At 37.9% G+C, this 23,568-nt stretch overlaps 1 protein-coding gene across 4 annotated transcripts in view; it reads right to left on the reverse strand.

Annotated features, from left to right (window-relative positions):
• Nucleotides 1-1,657: 1,657 nt before the first annotated feature.
• Nucleotides 1,658-23,568, reverse strand: part of PDSS2 (decaprenyl diphosphate synthase subunit 2) — a 212,975-nt gene continuing 191,064 nt past the window's right edge. The window contains exons 8-9 of one of the 4 annotated variants that reach the window (XR_001598218.2): nt 2,865-2,931; nt 1,744-2,371 (exon numbers count right to left, since the gene is read on the reverse strand). Coding sequence is in view for 2 of the 4 variants with exons in the window: in XM_016155737.2 (XP_016011223.1) it covers nt 12,181-12,339 (159 nt within the window). In the remaining 2 variants the exon portion in view is untranslated. Of the gene's footprint in view, nt 2,932-11,555; nt 12,340-23,568 lie in introns of those variants that run through there. The other 3 variants (XR_001598219.2, XM_016155738.2, XM_016155737.2) reach the window with 3 other exon arrangements.

Here is a 23,568-nt window from a genome sequence, read left to right on the forward strand (position 1 = left end):
TCAGTTTTATAATGCTGTTGTTGAACAAAACAGAGCAAGAAACTATATGTAATTGTAGAAATTATTGCTGGGAATTTGCATATGAAATACACACCTTCTACTGCCTCTAGTTGGCATTGTTAACTAGGTTATAAATAGTACAGGGGACACACTGCAAACAGAAAGCGCTTTTTGATGGGCACATGCTATGAATGGAAGAAGTGTTCAAACACAATGTTTAAGTTGGAAAGCTTTCATTAGAACTAGCCAAGGGGGAAAGTGGTTTATTTCCTAATCATAGTCTTGCTTAAGAATCCAATCATATAGAAAGACTTATGGTAAAGCTTTCTAAAAACAGCTATTTATGCTACTATTTAGGTAAACAAAAGATACAGCCAGTCTGTAAACATATTTGAAAGTGTTGATGGGCGCTTTTAAGAAAATTGAGCTGTTCCCTTTGGATTAAATAATCTCTTACTGTACATATGCGGAGAGGCAAAGAAGTAAGAGGACTAAGACACAAAATCAGAGAGTGTGGTTCATATTTACTTTTGAAGGTAAAGCTCACACTAGGTCATTTTGCTGATATCATGTACTAGAATTTGAAAATTTAAATTGAAAAACTATTTGAAAAACTTTAACTATTGAGACAGAGCAAAGAAATGCTATTCATTTTGATTGTACGACCATAAAAATTATTAACAGGGCATTATTTTTGCTGATGTTTTATATTGGTAGAGGGTGAAAATTCAATAAATGTTATTGTACGATCTGTTTCAGTTATTACAAGGTGTAGGTACAAAGACTAGTGATGACTTTTGTAAATGACAACTATAACGTTTGCACACATCGTTATATTTTCATGAACTGTAATAATTTGGTTTTCAAAGGGGTTTTAGTGTTGTTGTTATGGCTGTAAAATAACGATGACACAGAATTTTAATGCTAAACTAGTCATCCAGATGACAGTAGAGGTGAGGAGGCTAGGGACAAAATTTCCTGCCTCCACGTTGTTTTTAGGCATCTAGTTTGCCCTAGTGCCTTGATACCATGGTGATAGCTTAGCAACAGCTAGATACAAATTAAGGTAATCTGTCATGCCAGCCTCTAATCATAAAAAGTTGGTAGGTGGGACACTGGAAAGAAAAATATAGATGTTTAATGGTTTAATCACAAAGAGACTTGCTCCTCTCCTACCACTAGCCTTTGTCTATCCCTTCATTTTCTTTATGTAGCTATATCTATGTCTATATCTGTATCTACGTATCTATATATCTATATCTAATCTTTATAAAGAGATGAAGATCTTAAAAAAAGTGTTATAATTGATGAGATAAAACAAAATTTAAACCTTTCTTAAATAGGAACAAATGATCACAGTGATGCATGAAAAGTGTTTTGCGAAGACATTTCTAAAGCATTCCTTCGTACGAATAGATGTTTGATTTCTGTTGACAGATACTAGGAGGACGAAGTTACATAAAATATTACTACCCTTTGGACTGGCAGACTTGGATGATATGCTGGATACTGACATTTTTAAAGTCAAAATAACGTATGATGCCTTTCACTATCTTTATCATGATAATTTATATGTTAAACAGATAAAGTAAAATAATCTGAAAGGAAGAGCATAACGTTTGGGAAGCCAGGAGTAAATAAAATCACCTTGATTTTCAGAGCTATTAATTTTATCTCAAAAACTCTAAAACAATAAAATAAAGGTTAAAGCAAATAGTTGTAAGCTAGATGAACAGAAATAACAAACAGACTTTGACTTGTATGATAGCTCTGATATATTTATTATTAGCGGCTGCCTGCAGTGCTGTGCTGAGGAGGACTCTGAGGTTCTGTAGGAAAAAGGATGATGAGTGAATGTCCATTAGGGCTGAGAGGGAGACTGGAGGGAAAAACACTTCGGTGGAATGGGAGGGTATGGAAGGCAAGAAGGTTTAGACCAAAGCACTTAAGTGCAAGCACTAAATTTATTTCAAGTCTTACGTTTTATATTAAAATAAATGTAAATCTTAGATTTAATTTCATACTATGCCATAAAAATCTAAAATATCATTTATAGTTAAATTACCTAACTTTATGGGGGGAAAAATGTTCTCGGTCAAGATGCATGTTCATTCTGTGGCTTCCCACAGCACTGGGCAGGCCGCCGAGTACCCTTGAGAGTCTCTGGACTCCATTTAGTGAAGCCCACACCTAGAGGATTGATAGAAATAAAAGTGTTTAAATTTGTGCACAATAGAAGTTTCTGAGAAGTTGAGAGTTACCTGCTTGTCAGTGGTACAGCTGAGATTTAAAGATGCCAAAGCCCAGTTTCTTAAGACTGTCTACAGCAGTACCCCATATCTATGGTTTTGCTTGCAGTGGTTTCAATTACCTGAGGTCAAAAATATTACATGAAAAATTCTAGAAATATACAATTTATGTTTTAAATTGCATGCCATTCCGAGTAGTGCGATGAGATCTTGGATCATCCCTTTGTCCAGCGTATCCATGCTGTATACGCTCCCTGCCCGTTGGTCACTTAGTAGCCCTCTCGGTTATCAGGAAGACTGTCATGGTATCCCAGTGCTTGTTATCAAGTAACCCTTATTTTACTTAATAGTGTCCACAAAGTATAAGAATAGCAATGCTGGCAATTAGGATATGCTAAAGAGAAGCCGTTAAGTGCTTCCTTTAAGCGAAGAGGCATACATGTATAGGAAAAAACAGTATATATAGGGTTCGATACTATCTGCGATTTCAGGCATCCATGGGGAGTTATGGGACTTATCCTCCCATATTTAAGGGGGGGACTAACTGCTGTATATTTCTCTGAAGACAAGTGCCAGCATTCCCTGGAATTCAGGAGTTAGAACTAAATTACTGACCTGAAAAAAGACTTTTGGGGCCACAGAAGACCATACAGTTAGCAGGAAGTTGACCATTTCAGTATTGCTGTTAAAAAAGAAAAGCAAAGTTTTTCTTTGGAGCGATGGAAAAGTTGTGGAAATAGTGAAGACGGTTGCAAAACAGTGTGAATATAATTAATGTCACTGAATTACAAGTGACTAAAATGGCATATGTTATGCTATATACATATTGACATAATAAAAAAATATGATTCATGATTGGAAGTTTAATATTGTTGAGACGGCAATTATCCAAAACTTGATCTATATACTCAATGCAATCCCTACCAAAATCCCAACAAATTTTTTTTGCAGAAATTGACAAGCCGATCCAAAAGTTTTTATAGAAATGCAAAGGGTCTAAAGTGCTCAAAGCAATTTTTTAAAACAATGTTGAAAAAGAACTATGAGTATAAATAGGGAAATCTGAATGAGATGGATGAATTGTATCAATGTCAATATCCTGGTTATGATATTGTATTATAGTTTTATAAGATATTACCACTGGGGGAAACTGTAAAGTGTATATAGGATCCCTGTGTATTATTTATTACAACTACTTGTGAATCTACAATTATCTCAAAATAAAAAGTTTAATGAAGAAAAAAAGAATTAAGTCTGAGGACTCGCACTTTCTGGTTTTAAAACTTAATATAAAGGTATAGTAATCAAGACAGTGTGGTTCTAGCAGAAGGATAGTCATAGACATCAATGGAACAGAGTTGAAGTAGAGAAACAAACTTTTATATTTGTGATCAATTGATTTCTTACAAAGTTGCCAAGCCACTTCAAAGGGGGAAAGAATAGTCTTTTCAACAAATGGTTCTAGAACAATTGGATATCCACATATAAAAAAAGATTAATTTAGTCCAGTAGTTTTCAATGAAGGTGATTCTGGCCTCCCAGGGAACATGTGGCAATCAATGTTTGGTGACAAATTTGGTTGCTGCAATTGGGGTCAGGGGTGCTACTCACATTTAGTGGGTAGAGGCCACAGATGCTGCTAAACATCAGGCGATGCACAGGGCGGACCCCACAGAAAAGAATGATTTAGCCTAACATGGCAATAGCACTGAGGATTAAAACTCTGTTTAAACTGTTACCTCACATTGTACACACACAAAAAAAACCCTCAAAATGGATCGTAGACCTAAATGTAAGAGCTAAAACTATAAATTTGTAGAAAAGCACATTGAGGAAAGTTTTTGTGATTTTAGTTAGGCAAAAGTTCCTTATATATGACATAAAAACTGTCATCTATAAAAGAAAAAACTGATAAATCAGACTTCATCAAAATCAAAGACTTCTGCATTTCAAAAGATGCCAGTATAAAAATGGAATTAAGCCACAGACTGGGAGGAAATATTTGCAAACCATGTGTCTGATAAAGGACTTGTATCCAGAATACATAAAGAATGCTTGTAATACAATAATAAGACAAACAACCCAATCAAGAAATAGGCAAAAGATTTCAGCAGACATTTCACCAAGAAGATATATAAGTGGCTAATATGCTCATGAGAAGATCCTTAATATCATTAGTCATTACGGAAATGCAAATAAAAATTACAGTGAGCTATCTCATTCTTTCTAGAATAGCTATAATTAAAAAGAGAATACGAAGTGTTGGCAAAGATATGAAGAAATTGTAATCCACATGTGTTGCTGGTGGAAATGTAAATCGATACAGCTATTTTGGAAAACAGTTTGGCAATTTCTAAAAAGTTAAACATAAATTTACCATGTAACCCAGCAATTTTACTCCTGGGGATGTGCTCAAGAGAAATGAAAACATATGTCCACACAAAGACCTGTAATTGAATATTCATAATAAGTAAAAAATAAAAACTACCCAAATGCCAATCAACTGGTATATGGATAAATAAATGTGTTATATCCCTACATCGAAATACTACTTAGCAATAAAAAGGAATAAAATAATGATTAATGCTACAGCTTGGATAAACCTCAAAAACATTATGCTAAGTGAGGGATACCAAGGCAAAAGACTAAATATTGTATAATTCCATTTATATAAAATGTGCAGAGAAGGCAAATCTGTAGAGGCAGAGAGTAGATTAGTGGCTGCCTAGGATTGAGGGTGGAAAAGGGGTTGACTGCAAATGGGCACAAGCAGTCTTTAAAACTGCATTGTGGTCGTGCTTGCACAACTTTGTAAATTTACTAAAAATCTTTCACTTGAACTTTACACTTAAACTAGGTGAATTTTATGGTATGTAAATTATGCGTCAATAAAGCTGCTTTTAAAAAAGAACACGATTTAAACAATTCTAATTTTCAAGAAAAAAGGAAGGAAAGATGGATAAAAGGAGAGAGAAGCAAGGTATAGAACTGCATAAATAGGCAGCAATTAGGAAGCTCAAAATAAATTAATCATACTCTATGTAGAAGTAGGTTTAAGTTTCTGGGCAACTCATGATGCAAAGGGAAGGGCAGACAGGGTGGCATCATTAAAATACCTAAAAAGTGAGCAGTAATACAAATAGTAAAGTTATAGTGATTAATTTAGGAAGGAAAGGCTGTAAGTATAGCTTAATTCTTTAAGATGATCTTCTTTTCTAGTTTATTTGAAGGCTTAAAAAAAAAAAAGAGAGAGACCCAAATAAAACAAGAAAATAACAAAATGAGCTCATATGGTTATAGCATGAAAGATTTGAGTAAAAGATTATTTGTTTTCCTTCAAACGAGCCTTAGGAGTTTCCTTTTCCCAAGGCTTTGAAGAAGCAAAGATGGCTTCTCTTCTCTTCTCTTATAAAATGGTTTCCCTGTGGTCCTGGCCGAAAGCGGGAGCTATGACAATTGACTGAAGCCCCAGGAGGAGACTGTGAACTCTAATGGGAAGAAGTCATCATTTTGAGCCGTGGCTGGCTGAGAGCTTACAGGGAAGCAAGAGGAAAGTACGCAGAAGTGTGAGTTCATCTTGAGCATCATCTTGCAGGAATGGGAACCTTTGACCAAGATCAGTCTTTCAAGCTGAAAAATTTTAAGGGAATTTGTTCCAAAGTTTTAACCTGCTACTGTGGAGAACCTTCAAGGGCACTATTTTTCCAAGTTAAAGACTTTCTTAGTAGCAGATTGGAAGGTTGACTTGTGAAGAATTTACCAACTACCCATGTACATTAGAGAAACCAACCAGAAATTCAGATCCCTTGCTTAGAATTTAAACTAGTTATTAATGTGGATCGAAAAAGGAGTTCTATGGAAAGTAACCTCACAGGGTGATCTGATTACAAATTCCCAACTGGGCAGGTCATGGTGGATAGTCACACTCTAGGCCTATAACTTCTTTAGTAAAAGCTTTATCTTTGCCTTAAGCAAGCCCTGTGCTTGTTTTCTGTGCACCTAGATTAACATACCTTTGAAATAAACTGGAACCACCCTCAACAAAGCACATAATCTTGTTAACTATCCTGTAATCCAATACCCTCCTTGCTTTCTCCCATCTCTATGTAATTTTCCTGACATTCCCTTAATTTCAAATTCACAGAAAAAGCTGCAAAATTGTTATTCTCCATTCTCTGGAGCATTTGAGATCTTGCTCCCCAGTATACGTTGTCAGTTTAGCTCAAATAAACTCTTACAACAATTTTCTGTATGTTTGTATTTTTCTTATGTTGAGATTAATAATGGTTATGAAGACTACGGCACCGTGGAAAAAATGTTTATAACGTGTTATGTGAAAACAGCAGGACCCAAAGTTGAATTTATATTATAATTACAGCTGTGTAAAAAATGATATGGATGGCAGAAAAGGCTAGAATTACAAGTGAAATGGTGATATTATGTTAACATGGTGAGATCATGAATGACTGTTTCCCATTTTCCAAAATTTCTTTAAAGTGATTATTGACTTAAAACATGTTTAAAAAGTGAAATTTAAGCAATTCCAACAGTTTTCACAGTGGCGAGTCCACTCATTTGCACACAGGATGAACAGTGATGGGTAAACTATTAGTCTTAGAAGTAAGCAGATCAAGACGAAAGATAGCTGATAGCTGAAGATGGAGTCAGCATCTCCACAGAGAAAGATAATACAAGCCTGAAAAACTTTGTTTCTATGGAAGAGAAAGAAATGTATTATTTAGGAAAAATACTGCTTCACCAATAGAGGCCTGAAACCTAGCATATCAGAGCTCCCGAGGGAGGAGTGGGTCCCAGCTTCAGTTTATGGTCCCTCCTAACCCTCCTCAGGGGACACCTCTTTTACGGTCACCTTTAGAAGTATGTTATCTCCTTCATGGAAAGGCAGGACCCATTCTGAAACAATAAAACCGTTCATTTAAGAAGGGATCAGGACTGAAGGAAGAAAAAGAGAATGAGGTAAATAATTATCTTGTTATATTCCTTTGTGCTTTTAAAAGAAAGTACAAATAATCTTATTATTACTAAAACATGATTAACAATAATGAAAAGTACTACTAGTAATGAAATGACAATTGTGTCCTCATAGTTAAATGGATTAAACAAAACCAACCCAATCCTTTTTGGGCTTTTTGTGGCATTACAGATTCTAAAGATAAATCCTAGAGCTTCTATTGGTCAGAAAGGTGATCTTAACAATAGGATTTCAGTGGAAGACAAAAGAAGAGGCAGAAAAGGATCTTTCTGAAACTAAGAACTCTAGGAAGGAGATTAAAAAGGATTTTCTGAAAAGCAAGGTTTTTCTTATCAGCGAGGAACCTACTGATTAGCTGGAGTCTTTTTTTTTTTTTTTTTTTTTTAAAAAAAGAAGTATCCTTTAGCTGCAATTTTGTTGATTAAACCCAATTTCCCAAACCTGCTTGCCCAAGGAGATCTATGATATGGCAACTTGTCAGGTTTTGAAAGGAGAGCATATCATTGTGGATTATTCATATTATTTTCTGGTCACCTGAGTTCAATATGTTGTATATACTCATGTATGTCTTTTACCCCAAGTGTCATCGCATCTTGGGCCACAGCAATATCATTGCCATAGAAGAGATTAAAGTCTCAAACATTGGAGAATGACCAGGCAGACGAGTCAGATAATTTTTTTTTATGTGTGACTAAATAACGACATTATATGAGCAAGAAAACATGAAGAGGATTTAGTGTTATCATTGGGCAAAACATAACAAAGTTTAATGATAGTTATAATAATCAATCATGAATGGCAAGTACCTATCTAATCAATAATAATTGATATCGTATTTTATGCCACAGAACAGTTTTTCTAAGTTGGGGAATTTAAGAGGGTTAAATGAGGAGGAAAGCTGGGGCAACAGAATTTAAATGTTTAGAAGAGAACGTCTCTAGGGATCAGACTCAGAAGGAGATGTATCTGACACACAAGGGGGTACTCAGAGAAGAGGGCAAGAATCGGAACAGAGATGGGTGGCAGGCGCCGATGGGCAAGTTTTGGTTCGCAACATGAAACGCTGTGGGGGACTGCAGGCAGGGGTACGGCTCGCCACTTTCACAGTAAGGCCATCATCTGAGTGGGGACTGTACGAAGGCCATCACATGGAGGCGCGCAGCGAGAGATTTGTTCAACAGGATTCCTGGAGTGTCTACAGTGCTGGCACTGACTGGTCTAGATGGTGGTCGCTGGGAGTGAATGACCAGTTGCAAGGGCTAAAGAGTCAGCGGACTGTAAGGTGTGTTGGTAAAGTTGTGAGGGAAAAAGTGGAGATGGAAAGATGCCCTGGTTAAAGGAGGGATTTTATTTTAGGGACTGAGAGAACCGGGCACATTCACAGCCAGCAGAAGAGATTCAAGAATAGGGACATGAAGGAGAGCAGAGACTATAGGCGTGAGATTTTTGGAAAGGAGTAAAGAGTATTATTTGGAAAAAGAAACAAAGGAAGAGAGAAAGAGGTACTATTTGGAAAGACTGTCAGGTGGGAGGTGGTGTGCGAGGGCAAGCCAGTCGGAGGTAGACCTCTCTGTAAATGGGGGTGGTGATGTTTACTCTAAGAAAGTGGTTATGGGATTTGAACAAGACAGAAGAGTGAAGGCCCTCGACATGGAGCCCTCACTCATGCAGTCTTTATTACACTTAACAAATTAACCACTGGATAGGGCGGAGAGTGCAGGTGGGTTCAGGAGCCTGAAGTGGGTGAGGTTTGGAGGGGCCAACTTGCAAGTCTGGGGCAACCAGGTGGGGGATGCAGAGCAATGGCTAATGAGTAAATTCTCCCCTGTAGCAAGAAACTGGGGGTGGGGGGCAATGACAGAGGGGGTGAAACAGGAGACATTCTAAGACCAACAACTTTGCCTCATTGGTACATTCAGTGGCTGTACCCAGGCGGCAGACCTTGAGAAGTGTGATTAAGCATGCCTTGGTGCTCGGAATTTCTCCTCAGAGATTGTCTGAAATTATAAGAACTCGATAGGAGTTAATACATAAATATCCCTGATGAAGGTGCATAGAGAAGACTATTAATACTTTAGAGGGAATTAACCAATTTAGGTTTAACAAAAGTATGTCAAGAAGCTGAGGAAGTGTGAACTCTGCTAAGAAAGACCTGAAGAGAGAGGCAAGGTGCCCTGCGGGCAGGGCAGAGCTCTGTCACTCAACAGTGAGAGTGTAGGACAGGCCCCTGCAAAACTAGAAAAGTGGGTATTGAAACAGGAGTCCAAGATTACATGTCATACAGAGGAGAGCTGGGAATACTTTAGCTCACCTGTGAGGCAGCTTAACAAGAAGTCTGTCATTAAGTTTTCTGCATTCCTCTCTTTGGGTTTCACCTTTCCTTTTCCTTGAATCTCATGTAGCATCTTTGTTATCTAGAGCAGGGGTCCCCAACCCCCAGGCTGCAGACCAGTACTGGAACCGGGCGGCACAGCAGGAGATGAGCAGTGGGCGAGCAAAGCCTCACCTGCATTTGCAGCAGCTCCCCAGCACTAGCCTCACTGCCCCAGCTCCGCCTCGGATCATCAGGAATTAGATTCTCATAGGAGCACTGGTCCCTGGTGCCAGAAAGGTTGGGGACCACTGATCTAGACAGTCAGCAATGGCAAACATTTAGAACATAAGACAAAGCTGGAAGGTGTGAAGGGTGGAAAATTTTCAAGTGAGCCAACTTCTGCTTCTGTAGTCTGCTTGCTTGTTTCAGGGTGTAGTTCTAGGCTTTATAAACTGCCTCTTTTGGGAGCTCAGGGCTGATCTCCTCTAACCCTGCATGGTAGAGAGTCAGTCGTGATAGAGAGCCAGTCGCTGGGCAGCTAATAAAGGCTCACAATTCATCTCAATTGGCTCCATGGGTCTTAGATTTGATCGCACCACAACATTTGGAGGCCCCATCAAGATCTCTCTAGAGCAGGAGATCTCCTAAGACCCGCGATCCCGGCCACCTTGGGTGAGGACCTGCCCCGTCCAGGGGACGGCCACTGAGAGACGTTCCTCAGCCCCAGACGCCAGGCAGACTCACCAAGGAGGGCAGGTGGACAAAAGGTTCAATTCTGTAACCACTGGGCATGAGCCATCTGGAGCAGCTTCACTGGTGAGTAAGACTGCGCTTGGATCTGTCTGTCAGTGGGCCCTAAAGAAAACTAGTGGAAGGCTGGATGCAACAATACTTCCTTAGTTTGGTCAAGGTCCGAGACATTAGACTTGACTTCAGGTATCCAGGTTTCTGGTTCAAGTATTCAGGTTTTTGGGTACGCACCACAACAAAGAGACTTCATACTCTCTGTCATCTGAGGGAATTGAGGATCAGAGGGAAGTGACTTGCTTAAGGCAGCACAGCAAACCAGCTGCTGAACCAGAATCAGATGACCCTAGGACCTCAGCTTGCGCCCTGCAGTACCTGGCCATCTGCTTAATAAAAACTGCAGCCTACTTAAGTTACTGCACATCCAGAGAACACCAAGCATGACTTCTCCTTTGTGGAAGTTAATGATTAAAACCTTGTCTGATCGAAAGCATCTAACCACAGTTACTAATTAAGCCAATTTCTTGAGAAAAGGCATTTCAAAAAGACGAGTGTTCTTTTAAGCTAAATCTATAGGCCTTCAAATTGTAGTAGCATAAACCGTACAATTATAATATTTTAAGTCTACTTATAAATATTTCATAATACAATACTTCAACCTCTGTAGCTTTGTATTTTCTTTTCATTGCATGCCTCATGCTGGGCCATGATAACATGGTTTTGTAACTTTTGGGGGGACGAATTTAACTAAAACAACTTCACTTGGTGTTTGAGTGAACAAGGTAATAAAATCTGTTTGCTGTGTTCGCTGTCTCCAGATAAGGCTGTAATTACACCACATAAGGAAGAAAGGTAGCTAAGTCTAAATCTAGATCGTTTATGTAAACTCAGCCTTCTTGTCGATGGTGCTCTCATATTGCATGCATGCAAACCGCAAAATCATCTCCTATGAACCACATAGAGACAGTGTCCGATTGCAGGCCTGTGAGATTGCTTATATTTCTGCAACTGGATGTCTGTGGTTCAAGACCAAAATTTGACATTCTGAGGTTTAAAAAAAGTATTGCCAATGAACTCCCCAGTACAATCATATGTCTGAAGCTCTTAAAAATTAAAAGTATTTTCTATACCAAAGTATTACAAATAAATACATTTTACTTGAAAAAAATGTTCAAGTTTGGGCCTTTGAATGTATTTGAATAAACACTTGGTCTTCAAGAAAGAAAAACAGGCAAATTCTACTACAACCAAGTTAACATTTGATAACATTTTAATTTCCTACTTCAAATATTTGGCATTTTCCCCCCAGATACTCCCTCTCCCCAAATCTTACAAAAATATGAAACACAAAGTATATTCATACTATATCTATAAATACAGAGACACAATTGCAAGAATATAAAGCACATTTTTTTTTCTGAATCACTAGCTTTTGCTTTGACAGTCCCCCCTGGCAGGCATGACAGTGTTCCCCTTGACACCTGCAGCTTCCAGCTTGCTCGGTCCTCTCTGGAAGGAAAACCGCAGGCCACCGCCCTGGCGCCGTCCCTGCCCGTCCAATCAATAAGGACCTATTTCCTGTCCATTTGCTGAGGTCACAGGAGTGAATCTCATTAATTATTTCTGCTACTGCGGCCTCAAGTGTGCTTCTGGCGTGACAAGTAAAAACTGCTTGACCTTTTTTCTTTCTAATTTTGTTTGTTAACAGTTCCGAAAAGAAGGCAGTATTCATTTAACGATGTGATAAAAGGAAGAAAAAAATGTGTAGGTTTTTAAAGTCATTAACAAATTTAGATATTTCATTATGAAAGCTTTCCTGATCACCTCATTCCTCAATTTTTCCACCTAATGAACAACGGTGTCTTTTTAATTTGGTGTCACGAAAATCTGGTCACAGCAAACACAATGTTTTCTAAAGCAGATCTGGCCTCCGAGGGAGGAAAGCTCTCCAGGGCCTCCAGTGCCTTGTTTCCATGGTAACGACACAGGTCAATAGCTGAAGTCACACCTTTGCCAGCTTTGATTGTTTCTCGCAACTGTTAAGAAACAAATGCACGATAAAAGTCAGTTTTTAAGGTACCGCAATTAAATTGGGGAGGGGAGGTGAAACACAAAGAAGGGGAGAAACGGTACAGATCTCTCGTTTCTGCTACAGTCTTTTGAGGTAAGGAGGACATCGTTCCCCGATGCTCTAGAGGCACCAACATCCCCTAAGGCTGCTCCGTGAGTGTGCTCCGGAGGAGCACAATAGGCTCCAATCAGCCTAATTACGCCTCCTCCCTGAATCCCACCCCTTCACATCTTGAAATGTGCCCTACTGGGGGATGGCAGAGGGCATTTACATCTCTGGCATTTTGAATTTGCCAGCCCGATATTCTTATGCGAGGAAGGCTTCATTAGCATCCTAGTTAATAACTGTTGTTGTTGTTGTTTTTTTTACACAGTATGTTGATACAATAGTCTATAAGAAAATTCAAGATAATATATTTTGTAAACTAAAAGTCTTTATTTGACTGGGAAGAATGAACTACAACACTCTTTGTAAAGAATAAAGTAAGCTCTCACAACAAAGGGAGTTGATTTCCAATCCCTCTCTTTGAGGACACGAAAGAACCAAGAACCAATAAAATGGTTAGACTTTAGAGCTGAAAAAGATTTATAATGATTTAGTCTGTCCACCTCGCCCTTGCCCCGATTTCATCTTCTCTTTCTCAGTGAATACCTCGGATGTCTGCCTAACTCCCCAAATCGGAAACCTGGGATCCCTCCCTCATCCTTTATCTGGTCAGGCACCATGGCAGAGCCAGTGTTGCTTATCCATGACTGAACTTTCTGACCCCTGGAGACCGTGGGGGCCAAGTGATAAGTTCTAGTCCACGAGTTGTAAATGACACATGTCGCTCTGAGCTGCAGCAAGCTGTCTGTGGAGTCCCTCCAGAGCTTCTCTGGCACATCAACCAGCCACAGTGGAGGAGCTCCTTAGCCTGGACCCTAGAGTGACCACGCCGAGCCACCACAGTTCCTTTCCAACCTGCACCTGACAAGTGTGCTAGAAACACATCTTTGTTGTTTGAAGCCACAGAGATTGAGAAGTTGTCTGTAGCCATCTTGACTGATGCAGTCACTAAGTCCCAGCCATTCTATCTCCTTTAGGGCTCTCGAATTTATCCTAGGCTCTTTATTTCCGTTGCCACTACGTTAGTTCGGACGATCTTCATCTTTCATCTGGATTATTTTTTACAGTCACCTCCTAAAGAGTCTTCCCACCACCAGTTCTGTGCCCCTGGACTCCACTGGTTTCCTTTTTTCATCATGTATTTAGGGAAACTACTTACAGCTCTCATCTCCCCTGAGACGGTCTTCATCCCTGCCACCAAGTTCCCCAAATTCCCTTTGGGTGGAATGTGCTCAGTTAGAATGACAGCCCCAAAGGGCCAGGTGCTACTCTTCGGTGCTCCTGGAGTACCCTCTGCATATCTGGAGTACAGCACTACTATAGTGTTGTATTTTAATTTTTCATTTACTTATCTATTTCTTCATTAGACGTTAAGCTACTGCATAATGCATGAAACATAAAGGAATAAAAGAAATAATCTGTTTTATTCCTCCAGTTACAGAGATGACAGAACGGATGTCCAGAGACACTAGGTGGCTCACCCAAGACTGTAGATGAATTGTGGCAGAGACCAGAAGACAGTTTTTTCTAACACCCAGCCCAGCAACGCTTAATACTATACTACACCAGACTCCCAGCATTCCGCAGAAATTTCCACATTGCATATGAACTTTGGGACTCTTTCAGCCTAGGGTCTCTGGCTTCTTGCCGATCAGTGAATGGAGAAAGACACTAAAAATGGTGCTGGGTTTCAGAGGCAGCCAGATTCAAACTCTCCTTCTAGCTTTGTAATCGTAGGGAAGCCATGTAACTGTTTTGAGTTCTAAATGGAGATAATATCAGCCCCTTGTAGAACTGTTGGGGGAACTACATGAGACAGCTTGACAGTGCTAAGGCAGTACAGATGTTCAGGATGACTTAGTTCTTCCTCTTAAAGCCCTTAGTTAGCCCCTGCCAAGATAGCCACCCCATCTACTAAGATCACATCTATTTTAACTTAATGTACAACGACCTCAAAGTAGCTGAACTTGGATCAGACCAGCCTTAAAGATTGAAAAAGAAAAAAGAAAAGAAAAACATGCCCCACATTTTCATTTTCTTTACAGGCATATGAATATATGCATGACTGGATTTCAGTTTGCAAATATCAATTGAGCACCTATTATATGTAAAGAGTACAATGATCTTTCTCTAGTTTATGGATCAGGAACTAATTAAGAGTATACTGTGAAAAGCAGCAAAACCAAGGTACAAATGTAGGACTATAGATGATCAGAGAAATAAGAGATCAACTGTCATTAGAAGAGATTCAAGAAGGCCTGACCAAGTAAGTAGGATTTGAGGTATGTCTGGAGTATGTTGATAGTCATTATGAGGTTTGGGGTAGCAAGGGAATTATAGGAAAAAAGAATGGCTTTTGACACGAAAAGCAATGACACAGAGGAGACCAGAATGCAGTTTCCAGGGAATGAAAATAGGTTGGTGTGACACAGCCTGCAAGAGCAGGTGTTAGGGTATCAACGAGGGCACCGAAAGCCAGGTACGGAATCTGAACTTTATGAAAAAACTTTTTTATTATCAAGTATTTTACTATTATTTTTTAGTTTTGTCCATCCACCTGGACCTTTCTCTTTAAGCCTACAGACTTTTGGTTGACAGAGACAGTGGACAAAGGTAGAATTATCAAATATTTAAAAAGTACAGAAACGTTAAAAGACTAGAACAGAAGTGGCCAAACTATGGCCGTTTGTATAAAGTTTTGCTGGAACACAACCATGCTCATTCAGTGAAGTACTGTCTATGGCTGCTTTTGTGCTATAACGGCAGAGCTGCAGAGTTGAGCAGCTGCCACAGAGACTCTATGGCCTGCAAAGCCTCAAGTATTTACACTTTGGCCTTTATGAGACAAGTCTGCTGACTCTTATACTAGAACAATGAATGTCCTCTACCTAGGTTCAACAATTGTTAATATTTTGCCATTTTTACTCTATCTACCTGAGAGAGAGAGAGAGAGAGAGAGAGAGAGAGAGAGAGAGAGAGAGAGAGAGAGAGAGTGTGTGTGTGTGTGTGTGTGTGTGTTTTCTAAAGCATTGGAAAATAAGCTGGCAGCAGTTGTGTGCTGGTAAATTAGCTCTCCAGGGGAGGGAAAAAAAGCTCTATTTGTAACATTTGCAGATTTTGTGGTATGAATATTCCTATCATTGGGTTTCAATCTACCAAGGATTGTGGGATCACAAAATTCTTGAATATTTAACAACAGGCTCTGAGCTGGTAGGACTTGACTTGGACATACTATGGATGCCGTATGTTTCACCCTTGTTTTGACATGCATCTCCTATGATAAGAACACCCCCCTACATAACCAGAATACTATTATCGCAGCTAGAAAAGTTCATAATAATTCTCTAATGTTGTCTAATGTCTAGTCCATGTGCAAATTTCCCCAACTGGCTCCGAAGTGTCTTTATTAGCTTTTTAAATTCCAAACCATGATCAATCCTGGTTTACACATTGCATTCATTTGCCATGACACTTTAATCTTTCTTCTCCTCTATGACATTGCTATTTTAAAAGGACTAGGCGGTGCTGTACAATGTTTTACATTCTGCGTTTCTCTGATTGTTTCATTTAGTTTGTTACTCTATCAACTTTATTCAGCTAGGCTCAACTGAATAATTGATGGTGACTTCATGGTATATAGCCCTACAATGAAGGGTAATTCAGAGCAGGGCAAGAAAGCACCAGGAGGACGTTACTGAAAGTTATTCAAGTCCTAAAAGCGGTAATTTCTCTCACCCAATGACTATTTTACTTCCAGTTAATACTTAAATCTGCTCCCTCCACAGAGGTGGGCTCACAGTGCTTTGCATATCAAGGGACCTGATAGCTTCCATGTGTAAAATGTTCACTTCATGACTCACAAGTAATCTAATCCTTCATGAAAGGTCTTGTTCCTTGAAGAGATCTGTGAACACTTCCACCAACTACACAAACTATTGGCTTAAAGAAAACCCTTTAGATATAATTAATAGACCTTAAATGAGATAATTTTGTACTATAAATTAGAATGGGCAATGGGTCTATCCTGACAACACAATTTTGTCCTTTGTAAATAAATAGAACAAAAACACATTAAGCTGGGGATCCCAAACCTGGCTGACCATAAGCTTCATCTAGTGAATTTAAAAATGTAGCTACCTAGGCCCCATTCCTGAAGATAGACTCAGTAAGTTCTAAAAAAAAAAAAAAGAAAAGAAAAAGAAAAGCTTCTTAGGTCATTCTAATGATTAGCGGGATATGGGAGTACCTCACTGGTATTTTGATTTACTTTATTAAAATAGTTGTGTTGGGTTTATATTGTTTCAGCCACACGTCCAACCGGCCATCTTTGCCATGCCATAATTCAATTCGACAAGCATTTGTTGGGCACCTATATTGCCTAGGTATACAGCAGGGATTGGAGATACAGAGAGGAACATTGCCTCCCAAGACCACCTGTAAGAGGGGCTGTTACAGGGCTATAAAACCAGAAAGGGTTAAATAGAACACAGGGGGATTGGACCTATGACTTGGTTTCTAAGAGCTACAAGAGAAAAGGCCACAATTAAACCAATTTCTTCCACTTTTGTGTTCACCTACATTTTGACTAGGTAAAGACTAAATAAGGCATAGATAGAACTTTCTATTTTAGAATGTGGCTAGAAGTGATAGTGTAACCACAACAATTTAGCTGTAGAATAAATAACACAAGAAATATAAAAAGGTGAATTATTAGTCTCTGTTCTTTTTCCTTGATAAAGCACTTTAGGGCACTAATATAATTAAATCTCTAATTAAGTCAACGGAATAATTGTCTAAGTGTGGCATCACCTGAAATAAATTAAGTCCAAATTCCTTGCTAGAGGATCCAATTAAACATATTAACACAGAGAGAAGAGGATGCAAAGTACTTAAAGTTAAGTGCACTATTATTTAACATTTGTTAAAAGATGTTACTAAACAACTTTCCAGTGATAAATGTTGCTTTGTGAGACCCTTTTGAGAAAATCATTGTATGTCTCTGAAATCTATTTTGGTTCAAAAATTTTCTTCAAATATTACCAGCCCTTGCCATGCGGTCCAAGTAGCTTTCGGAGAAGTGGAGGCAGATGTCACTGTTCTCAAATGAAACCGGAGAAAGACTTAAAGACCTAGAAGAAACCCCAAGCACAATCTTATCTTCTCACTTCATTCTGCAGGAGAAGATCTTGGGATGAGAGAGGCTAAGTGATGTGGACAAGACTGCACAGGCAATTTGTGAAATAGCTTGGTTTTCACTTCTGGACACCCTGAGGTCTTTCACTCTACAGCACTGGGAAAGATTTGAAAATAACCCCAAGTTTTTTTACCCAACTAGACAGAGTGCTTAGAGAAAATGGGGATGCTAAAACTTGTCTGGAACACAAACTAGATCTTGTTCTGAAGAAACTATAATAGAAAGAAAAAAGTATAAAAGGATACATTATTTTTTTCTTATGGTTGAAAACACCTGGATAAGCATAAAATGAAACAAATGGAAGTCATGCTGAAATGGAGAGAGTCCACATAGCTCCTAATCAAGTGGTAGAAGGGACCACGCTTCCCTAATGGAGTTTATGAAGTTGGCAGAAAGGTAAGATGCAGGAATACTAAGGGAGTCCAGTCTTTGACATCTGCTAAAGCTCACATTCCATAGTTGACAAATTTTTGGTGAGCTGACTGATAATCTTATGTATCAGAAGACAGAAGCAGCACCTCTTGCTTAATTATATCACCTTAATTGGATGTAGAAGTAATAGGAATCTGACAAAAAAAGTAATGCCCTCTTGGTATTAGAATCAGGGAAAGAAAAGGACCAGCAGGCATGGTTTTGGATACCCAGACTATACATCAGGAAGGTGCATTGCAACAATTAGTGAAAAGATGATCTTGATTCCAAGAAATTATAAGTGGAAATACATCTCAAGAGTGATGGGAGCCTCTAAAAAACTAAATTCCAACATTAGTCATAATTAATTATGAACAAAACCAAAATAAATGGCTACAGAATAAGTTCTCTCAGGGCTCAGACTTGAAAAGGTCCAGGAGCAAAATCAGGAGCATATCATCCCTTCCATTGCTGAGCCCAGGTGAGCACCTGATTAGCACAAAGCAGCACTGTGGAGACAGGACGCTATCCCTGATTTGAAGGAGCTGACAAAGGAAAGGTACAAAGCTGTAAAAATTATGAGTGGGAATCCACTCAAAACTCTGTATTATCACCAGGATACTTGTCAAAATGTTTCTGAAGTTCCATTCCTTATAGAAAAATGTTCAGAAACAAACAATCTTGTTAGAATCTGCTAAGACTGACAAGAGTAAAAGGAAAAATAAGTGGCTTGAAAATGTAAAGGCTGTGTGTCAAATAAGAACAAGTAAGCCCAAATCCTTGCAAAAGGCGTATTATGAAGAGAAGACAAAGGGGCAATAGAATAACTAAAGAATGAGTTAAAAATTGTAATGGCTAAAATAAATTCCACAAAGAGAGAACTTTAAGGATGAAAAATGCACTCAAATAGCCCATTACAGGTTGTGAGGGAGGCCTTAGAGTTGTCATACTGCCTTTCTTCTGCCTTCAGGTATCCAAGACCACCTACCCTCCCACTGCAAACATAATATCTTCTAAGAAGGACAAGTAACTGAGAGTCGCCACCCATCAGCAACTTTCTCACTCATTTTGTCTGATGTTCCTGTCAGGCTTTCATATTCTGGCACTGCCCTCCGTCTTCCTCCTCATTCTGGATAGCCGGTGTCCAGTCTAAGACACCTTTGCAAAGGCATCCGCCCATCACCGTCTGCTCTTGCGTGTTTAGAATGAATATAAATGCCCTTCCCAGCTAACCCAAAGACCGTGAGAAATCTCAGAAATGAGAGATTTCAAATGACTAATGTACTTAAATGTAGAACAAAAGGAAAAGATAAGGATGAAGGTACATTCTGGAATACAGACTAGTGAATTTATGAAGAATTATGGAAAATTCCAGAAAAGGTTGTTAAATAGACAAGTTTGTGAGTTCTAGAAAAAAGGCAATGGTGATCACAGTTCCAGGATAGGTCACAATAGACAAGTCATCCCAAAACATTCCCATTTTTCTTTTCATATGACCACTTAGCTGTTAGCTTCGGAAAAAGTAAAGATAGAGTATATTTGCATTTTGGAAACTTTATTCTCTTCATGGATAATACAGAGAAATGGGGCTTGGATTAGAGTATAGTAATATGGATTTGAATATATAAACAAGTACTCCTTGACAATGTTCAGTAGTGGATGTATATTGAGCAGAAAAGTGATGTCTAGTGTTGTGCTACAGGACTCAGTACTTGGTTTCTTTCACAGTTTTATGCATTGCTTGAATGAAGACAGAGAAGAAATGCATATTAAATTTAAATTTTTCAGATGTCACATAGCCACGCTAACACATGGATAGCATCAAGATTTTAATGGTTTTGACATGTTGAACAATAGATTGATAGTAGTCAGATGATATATAACAGGGATAGTTGTATAGTCTTGAATTTAAGTTTCAAAATTAATTGTATAAGCCCAGTTTGGCAGTGACTCATTAAAAAATGCGGAGAATCTCTGATAACTGCATTCTTTACATAATCCAAGACTGCAATGTAGGTACAAAAAAAAAAAAAAAGCAAATGCAAACTTTGGCAGCATCAACAAATGTACCTCTGCAAAACACAGGTGGGAACGGTCACATTGCACTCGTTGATGTCAACTCATGTTTAGAAAACTATGTTCAGTTCTGGGAGACAGTGCCATGTGTAAGAGGGGCATTCAAGATAGATTGGGTCCAGAATTAGGATGAAAAAGTATTTGGCAACATGTCATCTAAGCAATGTTTAACCTGGAGCAAAGGATTAAAGGAGGGTATGAAAGCTATCTTTAAATGTCTAAAGTCATTAAATGGAAGAAGGAACAGTCCTGTTCTATACGCTTCAGGGGACAGAACAAAGAGCAACAAGGGGAAGTTCTGGGGAGTAGATTTCAATTACAAATAAGAAAGAGTTGTCTAACAACAGAAGAATCATTTTTGACAAGTTGTGAACTCCCTATTAACGGAAGTCCTTGGCAACTGGATGACCATGTCAGAGAAAGTATGAATGAAACTTAGCTGGTGTGGGAGCTGGAACAAAGCTGCTTCCACAGTCCCATCCAGTTCTAAGATTTCTAGCTGACAGTGCTTCAACTGAAAGGTCTTGTCAGCTTCTGAATGGCAAGACTTGGTAGAAAGGAAAAGCTACAATTAAAACATTTCTCTAATATAAAAAAATGTGAAATGTATGGCGAACAGCATTAAAAGCATTCTTTTTTTTACTTAGGGTAACAAATTATTTGCAAGAATCTATAGGAAAAAAAAATCTACCGATCTTAACTGAATATCTTACTTAGGCAAAGTTAGGAGACAGAAATAAAAAAAAATTTTGTTATATTCTCAATCATAGGAATTCATATGCAAAAACACAGTAAGAACGGTAGTGCTTCTCAGTATTAAAATAGTAATAATAAAAGTAACAGCAATGACAAAAAGATAATCCCATATATAGTACTTATGTATGCCCAGCACAGTTCTAAGATATATCTATAACACATATATCTATAATAAGATATATATAATAGTATCCACCTCATAGGGCTGTTGTACATATTGAAGAGATGCGTATATATATATGTTCTAAGATTATCTATCATCTATCTATTATCTATCTATCTATCTATCTATCTATCTACCTATCTATCACCTTAGAACAGAGGATACATACATGCAATTCTCAGTACAGCCCTATGAAGTTGGCACTATTATTATTTTCGTTTTACAGAAAGTTGTGGAAGAGTAAGCTGCCTAAGGTAACACTGAAGAAGGTAGTGCTGGAGTCAAGATTCGAAGAGTTCTTACTCTTAACCACCATGCCATAATGTCCTGTCTTTTTCTTCTACGTGAACTGGAAAGCAGTGCAATTTCATTTAAGAGAATACATACTTTTGTCAATAATGTCCTTTGCATGCCTGTGCACAAGGGCAAAATTTTAAAATACATATCGCAGATTAAAAAAAGAATACGTCAATCAAAAACTTTTGGATATTTTCAGAGATGATGGAAAACTGAAGCCATCATTAGATTAATTATGTACCTCTATTACAACACATACATTTTTTTTCTATCATAAGTAAAAGTGCCATGTAGTTGCAGAAAAAATGTCAATAGGAATTGGATGCAGAAAATTTCCACATTTCCTGCTAAGAAAAAGGCCATAAATATCTCACTTGATTAAGCATATTCTTCTGATCATACTTTTTTTTTTAAGGCACTGGACAGGACTCAGCTGTCATCACAGCCACTACTGAGTCACAAAACAAAACTGATATGTTTTTACTTAAATTCTTAATAATAAAAACTTATTTTTACTAAAAATCTCAACCAAAGATTTTTACTGTAGTAGAAGTACTTGGAATTTCACACTTATGTCATTTTCAGTATGTTTTTTTTAAAACCAATCTCAGAGCTATACTATATTTAAGATATTAGATACCAGGGACTAAATAAAGGATTAGTTCAAAATGACAAATATAATTTAACCCATGCTTTAACATTTTTACTGTTATCTAATAAAAAGTGAATATTTTCCTTTTGTAAAATAGCCTGTAAAATTCCTGTAATACAAATTTGTATTGAGCTTTAAGATATTCACTTTTTATCAAGTTCTGCTTATTCTTTTGCAGAGTTAAATCATTCTGCATCACTGGGTTAGAGTGCATGACATAAATGACATTGGTTACACTGCTCTCCTTTTCCCTTGCAAAGTCCTGAGACCTGAAGTCTGTGGAGATGGTGGGTAAGAGGAGAGATGGGCTCTAGGAGGGATGAAATGTCACTATTTCCAGACGGAGTAGCCTCTCAAGCACATTTGAGCAGAATACCCCAGATGAAGCCCGACAGGAAACTTAAAAAAAAAAATCTTATAATGGAATGACATGTTCTCTTCTGAAGACTGATTAACTCATTTCTGTGTTTCACATCAATATGAAAAATAATTGTAAAGAGGCAGTGAATAAACTTTAGTAGGAAGGGACCTGGACATATGTGACCTTGAGCAAAGCAACTTCCCGAAGCTCACTTCACTTGTAAAATTGGAAAGATAATATTTAAACCACATAGAATTACTATGAATAAATAAGATAATATGTGTGAAGTAACTCTGACATCAATAAAATTCTATACGAATGTAAGGTTTGAAGAGGAAGAGAGCATGGGGTTCATTGCAAAACACAGGGTTCACTGTAACATGCACCTGGCTTTATAAACAGTCACACACTATTTTATATAGATTCATGGAGGTGTTTTCAATATTTTAAATCTCATTGGAAACATGCTTGTTTTTTAAGAAATGAATTTCCAAATCATCTTGACCATTTAAAATTTAATCTATTTTCCTTAAAAGAAAAAAAAACATAAAAATGACAGAGTTGATATTTTCTTTTTCTTTTCAATTTTTCTTGCCTTCTCTTCCACATATGTCTATTAGGCTCAGTTCTGGATGGTGTCTGGCCTTCTGTTGAGAGTGAGATTTCAGAACTGATTTTAAGGCTTAATCTTTCACCTAAGTACATTTATGAGTCCATGCTGAGAACTAGGATCCACAAACAGCTGAACATAGCCAAATAACTCATTTCATACAAATTGTCATGTCTGAATATATATACATATTCATATATATAACATAAATATATATATATAAATATATATAACATATAAATACCCATAAACTATATATATACATATATAGTTTAGAAATATTTTCATGTAGTTAAAAACATTTTACTGGCATATTCAAAATTGACCTTAATTGTTGACTCCATGGCAGAGAATTTGGGAAAAGTAGTGCTTGCTACTGAAAGAAACAGAGGTCAACTGGTAGCTCAGGGTATGAGCAGATATGCCTAATTTTGAAATGTAATTAGATAGATCAAAAAGTACAATTTTCTTCTTAGTTTATCATCAGCACTTGACAGGTTGGGCATTTGAAGTCAGTAATATGGAATTATATTAAATTGAGGCTTTATTCCTTAGGAAAAACAATCAGT

This window comes from Rousettus aegyptiacus, unplaced genomic scaffold (genome assembly GCF_014176215.1).
Source record: "Rousettus aegyptiacus isolate mRouAeg1 unplaced genomic scaffold, mRouAeg1.p scaffold_m13_p_1, whole genome shotgun sequence".
NCBI lineage: Eukaryota > Metazoa > Chordata > Mammalia > Chiroptera > Pteropodidae > Rousettus > Rousettus aegyptiacus.